At 44.1% G+C, this 13,566-nt stretch overlaps 1 protein-coding gene across 1 annotated transcript in view; it reads left to right on the forward strand.

The window, feature by feature from the left end:
• fras1 (Fraser extracellular matrix complex subunit 1) overlaps positions 1-13,259 on the forward strand; it is a 120,946-nt gene extending 107,687 nt beyond the window's left edge. The window contains 22 exon segments of the mRNA XM_042101559.1: positions 1-69; positions 645-813; positions 1,291-1,537; positions 1,983-2,327; positions 2,642-2,802; positions 2,891-3,038; positions 3,146-3,351; positions 3,729-3,885; positions 4,187-4,387; positions 4,504-4,691; positions 5,017-5,292; positions 5,539-5,771; positions 6,716-6,876; positions 7,258-7,472; positions 8,118-8,268; positions 8,644-8,751; positions 8,957-9,116; positions 9,333-9,449; positions 9,643-9,809; positions 10,540-10,745; positions 10,945-11,091; positions 11,213-13,259. The exon segment at positions 1-69 is cut by the window's left edge and continues 91 nt beyond it. Coding sequence (XP_041957493.1) covers positions 1-69; positions 645-813; positions 1,291-1,537; positions 1,983-2,327; positions 2,642-2,802; positions 2,891-3,038; positions 3,146-3,351; positions 3,729-3,885; positions 4,187-4,387; positions 4,504-4,691; positions 5,017-5,292; positions 5,539-5,771; positions 6,716-6,876; positions 7,258-7,472; positions 8,118-8,268; positions 8,644-8,751; positions 8,957-9,116; positions 9,333-9,449; positions 9,643-9,809; positions 10,540-10,745; positions 10,945-11,091; positions 11,213-11,794 — 4,414 coding nt within the window. The 3' untranslated portion in view covers positions 11,795-13,259.
• Positions 13,260-13,566: the final 307 nt, after the last annotated feature.

Raw genomic sequence — 13,566 nt, forward strand, 5'->3', positions numbered from 1 at the left:
CAAGCCCAACGTGGTCAGCGACAACATGTTCCACATTCAGTGGTCTCTCATCAGCTTCGAGCACAAGAGGTGAGGGCTGCAGTAAATCAGTCAAGCTGAATCCGTTCCCTCATGTTTTTGTGTAATTAAATGAGCATGATGTGTACAATGATCCTCATCTAGTACTGAGCCTGCAAGTACTTTTTTCAGGCTAGAGTGGACTTTAGGAGATGTTAGTTCACATCCAAATTGCTGTAGGTGTTCTACATAAAGGAGCTTATTCGTGGTTAAGAGCATTGGCCATAATAGTCTCCATGACACACGTTTTCCTTTGAGTTTCTCCTCTGATGTCTGGTAACCACAGTGCATACTCAGGGCCAGATGTACTGTACGTACATTTGCGAACGTAGCGTTATCAGCGCCATGGACAAACTGCATATTGCGAACGCAATCAGACCCAAGTTTCCGTCGTATTTATCAAACTTTCAATCCATAGTGTAAACTGTGACTTTCTCTGCCAGTCAGTGCTTTTAGATGAAAATGTCCACAGAAGAAGTCAACTGAAGCTCTGTATAATTATGTTGTGGTATGTCAACAGTGCGTTGCTTTCTGATGCATGAAAATACAGACAAAGAGACACCCAAACCTGTTCCTTGTGTCCGCAGCTACAACGTGAGTGAGAAGGCAGGCACGGTAGCCGTGACGGTGAAGCGAACAGGCAATCTGAACCAGTATGCCATCGTGCTGTGCCGCACAGAGCAGGGCACTGCCACCTCCACCTCCAGTGTGGGCTCTCGGCCTGGACAGCAAGACTATGTGGAGTATGCTGGGCAGGTACGATTAAAAACCCACAGATCACAGATATACTGTAGATAGGGTCCATCTCACAACTTCATACTTCCAATGTCATTTCTATGTCTTGCCACAATCACACTTAGTTTGTGTAGATGTATGGCCTTTGTGTAGATGTATGGTCTTATTGTTATGACTTATTAGCTAAACTTTTTCTTTGTTCAGCACTTTGGCTCAACCCCTGTTGTTTTCAAATGTGCTATATAAATAAATGACTTGACTTGACTTGACTATGGAAAGCATTTGTTTACAAAGGAATTCCTACATGTAAATTGCACAGTTGCAGAACACATTTTAGGATAACTTTCTACTGATAATCTTAATTAATAAACCTTACTGTGGATCTATGGTATGTTACTTTGTAATTTATTGTAATAGTGCTGCCATTTACCAGGTTTATGTCATTCATCATTCAGACATGTACTGTAATACAGAAATCACTTTTCCCCCATGTTACAGGTACAGTTTGATGAAAGAGAGGACACTAAGGTGTGCACCATCGTGATCAACGACGACCAAGTGTTTGAGAACATCGAGAGCTTCAACGTGGAGCTGAGCATGCCCGTCTACGCCCTCCTGGGCCCTGTGACCCGTGCCAAGGTCCACATCAACGACACGGAGGACGAGCCAATGCTGCAGTTTGACAAGAAGACTTACCACGTAAACGAAAGCACCGGCTTCGTCTTCGTTCCCATCGAGAGGAAAGGTCCGGTCACCCACATTTACTCTCAGTCTGAGACAGCATTGCCTTAGCTAAAACATTATCTGCATTTAGATTCCATGCTGAGTGGGGAAGGGGAAGTTAGGAAACATTACATTTACATTATATTAGCACACTAATTAGTATCAGCTAGATTAGTGAATTGTATGCATCCAGTCTCAGACATTAATATTATTATACTGTAATTACATTTCTTTCCTTTTATATAATTGTAAATTTTAAATTGTTAAATTGTTAAATAAAATGTTGTTTGTTTATTTGCTGTTTGTGATAGTCAAACTTTGAGAACTCATCCATAATTATTATAATTATAATTTATCCATATAATTCATCCATTATTATTATCTGTTTTACACCATTGTAAACCACGGCATTATGGCTGCTAGTGTCAGCTCTGACGCGCCCGACCTCTCTGTCTATCCCCCTCCAGGAGACACGAGCAGCACGGTCTCGGCTCTCTGTTACACCGTGCCCAAGTCGGCCAAGGGCAGCAGCCTGCACGCCCTGGAGTCCGGCTCCGACTACAAGACCCGTGGCATGTCCAACGACAACCGCGTCATCTTCGGGCCAGGCGTGAGCATGTCCACGTGCGACGTGAAGCTGATCGACGATAGCGAGTACGAGCTGTCCGAGGAGTTTGAGCTGGTCCTGTCGGACACCTCGGACAACGCACGCATGGGCGGCATCACGGTGGCGAAGGTTGTGATCGACGGACCCAACGATGCCTCGACCGTATCCCTTGGCAATGCGACCTTCACCTTCAGTGAGGATGCAGGTGAGTTGGAGTTGTAGTGGCTGATGCTTAACACTGGAACATTTGCTGTACGTCGTAAAAGAAGAATGAAAACTAATAAACATACAGTATACATTTTTTGAATCAGGGATTCTTCGAATCAGAGATTCTTTGAAGATTTGAATTGAGATTCTTTGAATTAGAGATTCTTTGAACTAGAGATTCTTTGAAGATTTTAATTGAGATTCTTTGAATTAGAGATTATTTGCAGACTCTCCCTATGTGTGTTCCTCCCTTGAGTGGCTCTTTTGAAAAATGTCCTTGTATTCTTATACCGCCCCCCTCCCCCTCTACAGGAACCATTGAGATCCCTGTGGTCAGACACGGCAGTGACCTCTCCTCAGTGGCCTCCGTGTGGTGTGCCACCAGACCTGCTGACCACGACTCGGCTACGCCCGGAGTCGACTACATCCCCAGCTCCAAGAAAGTGGAGTTCAAGCCTGGGGTCACAGAGGAGGTACAGCGCATTGCCTTTCCCAGCATATGCTTAAGTTCAAACACAGCGCAAAAACCTGTTTTATATCTATTTCCTTGACTCTTCACAGACCTGCAGCCTCACCATCATGGATGACGTCCAGAATCCCACCATTGAGGGGTCAGAGTCCTTTGTGGTTTTCCTGAGCTCTCCGCAGGGGGCTGTCCTCGTTGAGCCACACGAGGCGTCCGTCCTCATCACCGACACCTTCCTGGACAGTACGTACCACGCACAGATCCACCAAAAGCACTAAAACACATTGCGTTTCCCTGAATTTGGGAATTTGGGAATTTGAACACAACGTTCCGCTTTTCTCCTGTACTAGTTCCCAGCATGCACTTTGAGAAGGTGAAGTTCACGGTAAAGGAGAAAGACGGCGTCCTGCACATCCCAATTGTCCGCACCGGGGACCTGTCCTACAAGTCATCTGTCCGCTGCTACACGCGCACCATGTCCGCCATGGTGATGGACGACTTTGAAGAGAGGCGGAATGTGGACGCCTCCCGGGTCACCTTCCTGAAGGGGGAGAGGGTAACAATTTCTCCAAGTAGCGCACAATCATTCAGCAGATGGGAGAAAATGAGCTGCTGGGAATTTAGGTTGCTCAGGAGACTACAAAACAGTGACGGTTTAAATCATACTCAATCTAAGTTTTAATAAGATCCTTGGAAACCTAATGGGTTCTAACATTGGCAAATTATTGAAATTGACTGAATACGCTTCAGCAACCTCCCCCATCAGTCTCCAACATAACTTTTCCCAAATAAAACTTTTTAATCTTCTCCTTACCCTGAAAAAGAACTGTTTAGCGGAAAGCTAATAAAACTTGTTAGAATGCAGCATGGTATGCCATCAGCATTTATGCAGTGGAGTTCCAATCCACTAATTGGAACTCTGTTGATTGACAGGTGAAGAACTGCACGGTGCACATCAACGACGACTCTGTGTTCGAGCCCGAGGAAGAGTTCCAGGTGCATCTGGGATCTCCTCAGGGTGATCACTGGGGGGGAGCCATGATTGGTGTGAACGACATTGTTACGGTCACCATCACCAATGACGAGGATGGTAAGCTTCTGAGTGTTTCGAGAACTGTTTTGTGTCTCAATGTTATTTGGTCATCACCATTTTGTAGAAAGTAGAAGATTAGTTTTGATAGTAAGTAAGTACTCATGTTAAGTACGACTGAGAAAAAGTCTGTTTAGATGGACACGAAGTCATGACCAACATAACATAGAATAAATGTAAAATTCTGAATAAAAGAGAATTTTATGCCTTTTATTGAAGCAGTTGTAAAGAGAAATACATTAACAGATATGATGATAGGCTTTATAATGTCTTCCAAATGTGGTGCCTGTGACTCCCTTAGCCCCCACCATTGAGTTTGAACAAGCCTCCTACCAAGTGCGGGAGCCTCCAGGGCCTGACGGAATCGAGGTGCTGAACATCAAAGTCATCCGCAAGGGAGACCTGGACCGCACCTCCAAGATCCGCTGCAGCACCCGGGACGGCTCGGCCCAGTCCGGAGTGGACTACAACCCCAAGAGCCGAGTCCTCAAGTTCAGCCCGGGTCAGTGTTCTGTGAATCCGCTTTTTGAATTAGTTTCCATTTTTGTTCTGAGGTGTAGTTTTGACAAGTTAGCTTTTCAGTAAACTAATGTTGAGTGATCGTCTTTATGTGTATAGGCATGGACCACATCCTGTTCAAGGTGGAGATCTTGTCCAATGAGGATAGGGAGTGGCACGAATCTTTTTCATTGGTCCTTGGCCCAGACGACCCTGTGGAGGCTGTGCTTGGGGAGATCACTATGGCAACAGTGACTATTTTGGATCAGGAGGCTGCAGGAAGCCTCATCCTCCCTTCTCCACCAATAGTAAGAGATGACAATCCTTCTTCAACATCTCCAACGTTTACTCTCCCTACAGAAATCCAGTGAAGAATCTCAGATATATTGAGTATATAAATTGAGTATACAGTAAATACACTACAGTATGTCATTTAGCTACAGTAGGTGAAATCAGTGGGCCTTGTTAAATAAAATATTCAATTTGCAATCCACAGTGGTTTGATAACCTCTTACCCTCTTATATGATTTAATGGAACTATTACACCTTATAGTTGATCAAACCTTTCAGTGACTTGATATTCTGTGTTAAGCTTTATTCTCCTCTCACACACCTCTGGTATCTCCTCTGTAGGTGGTCTCCCTGTCAGACTATGACAACGTACAGGAAGTGACCAAAGAGGGCAGCAAGAAGACCCCGTCCCCGGGCTACCCCCTGGTGTGCGTGACCCCATGTGACCCCCACTACCCCAAGTACTCAGTCACGAAGGAACGCTGTGAGGAGGCGGGCATCAACCAGACCTCCATCCACTTCAGCTGGGAGGTGGCAGCGCCCAGAGATGCCAGCGGTGCCCGCTCCCCGTTTGAGACAGTGACCGACACCACGCCCTACACCAGCGTCAACCACATGGTCAGTCTGAATCCTCACAGGCATATAGTACTCCACTGAGTTGTACAACAACAATACGAGTTGTATAGTTCCCATTACGTGTAAAGAAGGAGAGCTCTTTTTAGCACTTCCTCTAGCACTTAGATAAGGAGTGGTCATTTCCATTGTTATTGTTGACATGTTCTGTGTTTGTGTGTGTGTGTGTGTGTGTGTGTGTGTGTGTGTGTGTGTGTGTGTGTGTGTGTGCGTGTGTGTGTGTGTGTCCAGGTGCTGGACAGCATCTACTTCAGCCGGCGCTTCCACGTGCGCTGCGTGGCTCAGGCGCGGGACAAGGACGGCCACCTGGGCACGCCGCTCCGCAGTAACATCGCCACCATCGGCACCGAGGGCTCCATCTGCCACACGCCCGTCACCACGGGAACCGCCCGCGGCTTCCAGGCCCAGTCCTTCATCGCCACACTCAAATACCTGGATGTGAAGCACAAAGAGCACCCCAACAGGTGAGCAGAGAGGGCCACTGATGGAGTGGTAGCTGATGACTGTTGGATCCCCTGGTCATTGCGTTGTGTTTTAGTTCTAATGTCTGTATTGAAGATGATCAATAAAGCTTGACGGCTGGATCAGGATCAGTGATCAGATGATGATTTATTGTAGATGGTAAAACAATAAAGAATAGAACACAGGCTAATTCTCGAACAGTAAAACGGCACAGTTGTGGTTGTTACTAGAAGCGGGCTGCTGCTGAGCGTTTTGACAGAAGATGCTCTCTGAGTCACTTCCTCGAGTCCAAACCTAAGACAAAGCCCATTATATTAAAACATACGAACGTAAATCATGCCAACGTGGCAGGTGCCAACCATAAAACCATCTCTGACCAGCTAGCTGGAAATACTAGCCCGAACAGAACAACACATTATGTTCCTCGGCCCATGTTATCACTGATGTTCCTCGGATGTTCCTGAGCAGGCCTAAGCCTCCCTTAGTGTCCACATCTGGTCAGGCTTTTGGTATTCGACAAAGTTATATACAATGGTAAGGACCTCTCCCCGTTGTATACAGAAGTAACATACTGTATGAACACATCAGAATACAGTGAGAATACCCCTGAATTCTACATGTCTTATAAATGCAAGAGAATTGTATCATTAAAGAATTATCACAGTATAATATAAGTATTGTCAGCTAAGATGCCTTGTTAGTTAAGCATTTAAGACAACAAGAAATAAAGAATTAGAAAAAATATATATATTACACTTTTCCAGCCTAGCAGGTTCAGTGTGACATAGTCAAGGATTTGGTGTTGAAATTACATTAACAAATATCAAGTGTCAATCATTGCTGTGTATGTAATTGACATGTACAGCCCTACCGCTGGCAGTGACTGATGTATATACGTGTGTGTGTGTGTGTGTGTGTGTGTGCATGCGCGCTCTGTATGTGGCAGGATCCACATCTCTGTCCAGATCCCTCACCAGGACGGCATGCTGCCCCTGGTGTCCACCATGCCCCTGCACAACCTGCACTTCCTACTCTCCGAGTCCATCTACCGACACCAGCACATCTGCTCCAACCTGGTCACCATCAGGGACCTGCAGGGCATCTCAGGTGAGCCAGCCCACGCCTCTCAGAGCATGTGGCAATCACAGAACAGAACAGTTTTATGTGGGTTTTGTTCTCTAAATTAGAAGCAGAAAAGTTTTAAAATTCCTCCCAGAGTTTAATCCATAAAAGGCTATAAATATCAAATGAGCTCCTAGAATCTCCCAAGGTCTTTAAATATGTATGCACCCCATAGATATGAACACCCAAGCGAAAATGTTTTAAATGAATTTGTACAAGAACCCCTGCTTTCACCACCCCAGTCAGACAGAACTAATGACTATCGTTCTTTGCATTATTTCCAATAATAACCACCTATTAATTTTTTTTGAGCATATAATGTGTGATTTGTCTTATCAGTTATTTATGGTTGTCTGTGTGTTCCAGAGACTGGCTTCCTGGATGATGTATCGTACGACAGTATTTCCCTGGGCCCTGGCTTTGACCGGCCCTACCAGTTCAACCCGGGTGTGAGAGAGCCAAAGACCATCCAGCTCTACAAACACTTAAACCTGAAGAGCTGTATCTGGACTTTCGATGCCTACTATGACATGACCGAGCTCATCGACGTCTGTGGGGGCTCGGTCACGGCAGACTTCCAGGTTAACAAGAGTCAATATATATAACTTTATCACTTTAAGCGTAATGTTGAACACTCAAGCAACCTATAATCTAATGAGGATATCTGAGCTTGGTTGAGTTAAGTTAATGTGTCGAAGCCAAGGCCCTTTGACACATCATTTGAATTAAATTTGACTACCTTTAAGCCAGACGACTCATACCCTTAGTGATCCAGAGGCAGGCTCATTATTTTGCCTATATTTGCATGTGTCTCGCCTACATTGTATTCAAATTACCTGACCATAGCGCTCAGCTGCATATGCAATTGGTTTGATTGTAAACGTTATTTTAAACTGTCCAAAATATGAAACTTAAAGGCTTGAAGTAATTTATTCTGAAATTCAGTAATTAATTCGTTAATCAATCAAATTGGTTCCCATAATGAATTGCTCATATTGTTCCAGCCGTTGGCTTTTACAACTTTATGTAACTCTACGCTCTCTAAGAAACTAAAATCAATCAAGCAAAAAGACTTTGCACTTTGAATTATTCCTAATTTGATCAATCATAATTCAATAATTCATAAACCCTAATTTATAATTCACATCCTCTTAAAAAAGTAATACTTTTATATTAAAAAATTATATTTTTCCTGAAACTCACTGCGTTCCTGTGTGCCCTCTCAGGTGCGGGACTCTGCTCAGTCCTTCCTGACGGTGCAGGTCCCTCTTTACGTGTCCTACATCTACGTGACGGCGCCTCGCGGCTGGGCCTCTCTGGAGCATCACACCGAGATGGAGTTCTCCTTCTTCTATGACACCGTGCTCTGGAGGACAGGTACTGTACACTGCCAATCCAGGTGTACTTACACCATCGGGTGGCCTGTTATACACTATAGATATTGCAGATAGCGTTGTACATACTGTATGAATTAACATTGTAATGTAAGTTATGATCCCATACATCATATTATTGGGCTTTGTGAATGTAGTTTACTTTCTAATCGACTTATCCTAAGCAGTCAATAGCGTCATTTATACAGTAAGTCATCATAATGTAAAGTCTGACCCACAGTATAAACGGGGCTAATGTCTTCTAGCCATGCTTTATGAGTTTGCCCCATGTGTACATCACTCACTCTGGTTTGTCTCCCTTCTCTGTCATTTCCTGTCCCTTTTATGCCAATCAAACATTCCTGTGCCCCCCCTATAGGTATTCAGACAGACAGCGTACTATCAGCAAGGCTGCAGATCATACGAATATTCATCAGGGAAGATGGACGACTGGTGATTGAGTTTAAAACACACGCCAAATTTAGAGGTAGGTTATTCTTCGGAGTGCTGATGCCTATTGTGTTTGACTGTCCCTGGGTTTTATGGACATGTTTAAACCTTGATAAAGGCTGTTTGGTGAACCATTGATCTTGAATAAATTATATTAAAAGAGATCAGAGTGTGTGGCTACTCTGTCCGTATTTTGTATGGACATGCTAACATGCTAACCCAGTACTCTGTGCACAATCCAGGCCAGTTTATCCCAGAGCACCACACGCTTCCTGGGCACAAGTCTCACCTCATGGCCCCAGACCACTTGGGGGGCATTGACTTTGACCTTCAGCTGCTGTGGAGCGCCCAGACCTTTGACTCCCCTTACCAGCTCTGGAGGGCCACTAGCTCCTACAGCAGGTACAGCCCTGCAATAAAACAAAATGACCTCATTTAATTTAATTAATTAATTTATTTATTTATTAAGACATCACTCACATTTCTGTAAATGTGCCGGTGTTAGCCAGTCCAGCCGGCTAATTTTCAACTGCAGTCCTTTAGCAAGATGTTGTAGGCCTTGTGGATCTGCTTGCAGTAGTGTGGGACCTGAGTGGTGGTTTCTACTGTGTGTTCCAGGAAGGACTACTCCGGGGAGTACACTGTCCTCCTCATCCCCTGCACTGTGCAGCCCACTCAGCCTTGGATCGACCCCGGAGACAAACCCCTGTCCTGCACAGCCCATGCCCCTGAGAAGTACGTCAGTGCCTAGTCCTCAAATGCCGAACAAACTCAACTTTTACAATGCATTAAGTCATAAGTCATCAAATACAGCACTCAACCAACTATGTTTACTGTCCAGAACAGCAGGATGTTTTGCATTGCTTATTTATGTTATTTCATATAGAGTAGATAGTGATTTAAGTATGGTTTTTCTGTCTGTTGCTAGATTCCTGGTGCCCATTGCCTTCCAGCAGACCAACCGCCCAGTGCCAGTGGTCTACTCTCTCAATACTGAATTCCAGCTTTGTAACAATGAGAAAGTGTTCATGATGGATCCCTCCACTGCAGACATGTCAATGGCTGAGATGGACTACAAAGGAGCCTTTTCAATGGGTAAAGACACTGCCTGCTGTTTTATGAATAATTAAGACCAAGAACAAGGTTGTTAGTACACACATTTTCTAATTTCCCTTCCTCTTTTGTTGCTCTGAGTCCCAGTACGTCCTCATTCAACTTTCTCTCATCCAATATTTATCATTTCAATGCGAGCGACAGAATAGAAAAAACAGGGTGTACGACAAAAGTTAAGCTCAGAATGGCAGCATGGTGTTGCTTGCAGCCAGTGAGGGCATTCTAATTGAAAACAAGGCAATTTGTTGCTGCCATTCACTTGCATTGCATTGCATTGCAGGCAGCCGTGGCCTACTGGTTAGCGCTTCGGACTTGTATCCGGAGGGTTGCCGGTTCAAGCCCCGACCAGTAGGAACGGCTGAAGTGCCCTTGAGCAAGGCACCTAACCCCTCACTGCTGCCCGAGCGCCACTGTTGTAGCAGGCAGCTCACTGCGCCGGGATTAGTGTGTGCTTCACCTCACTGTGTATTCACTGTGTGCCGAGTGTGTTTCACTAATTCACGGATTGGGATAAATGCAGAGACCAAATTTCCCTTACTGGATCAAAAGTATATATATAGTGGTATATATATATATATAGGCACTGACTTATATATATATAGTTATAATTACTGTAGGACATGGTGTGAGTGTGTCAGTACACTGTGATAGGAATATTTTGTCCTGTGACTCCCTTTCTTCACTCTGAAATGCCATGCGTCTGTGTGTGCAGGTCAGACCCTCTATGGTAGAGTGCTGTGGAACCCGGAGCAGAACCTCAACGCGGCCTACAAGCTCCAGTTGGAGAAGGTGTATCTATGCACAGGGAGAGACGGATATGTTCCTTTCTTCGACCCCACGGGAACCCTTTACAACGAAGGCCCCCAATATGGGTGCATTCAGCCTAACAAACACCTCAAGCACAGATTCCTGCTGCTGGTAGGTCAATTGAAACCTGTCTGCCACGCTGTCAGGCTAGGGACGAAAAAATGCAGTTAGTTGTTAAACTGGTTTTGCTACCTTTGGGTGTCACCTGGATCGGACAATGAAATGTAAATTATTAAGAAAACAATAGGCTTTATTGAAACAGTCACTTCTCTGTGGTGAAATGATCTGTTCAACTAAATCTATCTTGCAGGATCGGAAACAGCCAGATGTCTGTGATCGTTACTTCCACGACGTTCCATTTGAGGCCAACTTTGCATCTGACAGTCCAGATTTCCAGACCATGAGTGCAATGCCAGGTGTCGACGGCTTCACCATAAAGGTTGATGCCCTTTATAAGGTCAGCAAAAGATCTCTTTTCAGACAAATAATGAATACTTTTGTCCAAAAGATCATCCAAAAGAATAATATTATTCTTCTGTGCTAGTTGTGGATTCTGACAATCTGAGGCTGTTCTGTAGGTGGAGGCAGGGCACCAGTGGTACCTACAGGTCATCTATGTGATCGGACCAGAGTCCACCACAGGCCCTCGGATCCAGCGCTCGCTGACCTACGAGCTGAAGCGCAGCCGCCGGGACCTGGTGGACCGGTCGGGCCACCTCACGCTGGACGAGTCTCTTATCTACGACAACGAGGGTGACCAGGTGAAGAACGGCACCAACATGAAGACGCTCCGGCTGGACGTGCAGCCCTCGGCCACCTTCAACCCGCAGGTGGGCAGCTCCATTGGGGGCGGCGTGGCCGCCGTCACCCTGCTGGTCCTGGTGCTGTTGGCTACCTGCTTCGTCGTGCGGAGGTGCCGCCGCACCGCCAGGAAGAAGCTCCCCAAGAAGAGCCCGGCCGAGGAGTACCCGCTCAACACCAAGGTGGAGGTGTGCATCGAGCGCTTCGAGAAGAACCTCAACAGCAAGCACTGCACCGTCAGGAACGTCAACATCCTCCACAAGAGCCCCGAGTCCTGCAAGGTGAACGGCGTCAAGGTCAAGCAGGTGAACCTGGAGGTCAAGCTTCACAACAACTTGAACGACGGAACTGAAGTCTGATCCTTCATCGAAAGTATTTTATGGAAAAAAAAACTCCCCTCCCCACCCCTTATTTCTATCACTGTTTGTAATTATGAGATGAGATTATTATTAATGTATTTTTATACGACCATTTCAAAAGGGAAGTGTGCATGTGTGTCAGCTATGCATCATAAATCATTTCACAACTGAGCTACCTCAGTGACAGGAAAAAAGAACACAAAAAGAAGACTTAAGAACCACTTTTACATGATGTCTTCTTCGAACTACGTAATGGTTTTCCATTTCCACAGATATCTACATAAAGCATTGCTTTTCTTCAGGTACAGCAACATCACCACAGCAACATATCCAGGGGTAGCTCAGGCACTTTTACTCCATATTGCTTTGATGAATGGTTCAATTGTCTGGCAGAGTTACTACTGAAAGTCACAGCACAACCACTATTTTTAAAAAATAAATAAAAAGTATTAAAGACACATAGAAAGTGCCAGCACTTTGGACAGAGCAAGCTGTGTAAATATTGTTTTAAAAGTGCAATTATCTGATGACATGGTCATCCCTCATTCGCTGCAGGTGTGAGTGTGGAGTTTGATAGGTAGCTTCATCAATGTTCTTAGCTTTTAATTAAACCACTGGTGTGCCATGAATTACTGTTAAGTGTGATTTTTTTTAGGCTGAAATCAAGCAATTGTCCAAAGCAGTTTGTTATCAACTTAATGTAACTCATTAGAACACTGTCTGTAACTTGCCATCTTGTGACAGAACAAAACGAATGTGTTCTGATGAATTGTGCACTTTTAAAAAAATACTGTAGATTGTATTGATTGTCTACTAGCTCACTCCAAATGCTGTTTTGATTCTTTAACCACAGATATGAGATGGTTAAAAAATACTTAACTACTGTTTTATACAACGTGTACTCTACTATTATATTATCTGCCAAATAACCCCATGTTTTTTAGTATTGTTTAATGTACATACACATTCTGAACACAATCATGTTGATTTTTTTTTTTTTTGTCTCATCAAGTTATGTTGCGTTATGACATATTGTATTACCCACATACAAAGTATAATGTACGTATGTAGCCCTACTGTTGTATTTTAATTAATCTTTCAAGATGCATTCATCTGATGGATATGAAATGGTGCTGATTTGAGAGTCCTTCTGGCTTATGGATGCTAACCATAGCCTACATTGTCTTCATGGTTACAATAAGTGGAGAAATTGATTTCATTGTTGTCATCAGTTTCTTTAATATTTTATTTTGCTCTTTTATTTGTTAACCCTCTCACTGTTTCTGTTCATATGTCAGTCTATCTCTGTTTCATCTTTGGTCAGCTATGAGAATGGTGTGCCTATCACTTTAGCATTGGGAGATTTTAGGAAATAACATATTTTTGGTGCTATCATTTGTGGAAAATAACAATGCTCTAATAAGATGCCTGTATTCTGTGCCTTTTTAGTAATAAAGTGAAAAAATTACCCTGATGTAGCCTATTTTTTTTGCGTGTTGTGGAGTTTGGCAACTATTTTAGGCCTACCTATGAAGAAGTGTCCTAGAGTGTTCCTAGTAAACAAAACAAGCCTACTGGGCAGTTCCAGCGTTATGGATGTGACAATTGGACTCATATTGGTAAACAAAATGCCTTAGAGTGGGGGCAAAATTAGTATCAGTGAATTAATTTGCATAACTTTTAATGCAACCTCTGTCCTCTGAATACTGAGAAATCCTCAAATTTCATATAATCAATTTCATCCTAAGAATACAAGGCATTTTATCAGCGTT

Source organism: Alosa sapidissima, chromosome 8, assembly GCF_018492685.1.
Source record: "Alosa sapidissima isolate fAloSap1 chromosome 8, fAloSap1.pri, whole genome shotgun sequence".
Lineage (NCBI taxonomy): Eukaryota > Metazoa > Chordata > Actinopteri > Clupeiformes > Clupeidae > Alosa > Alosa sapidissima.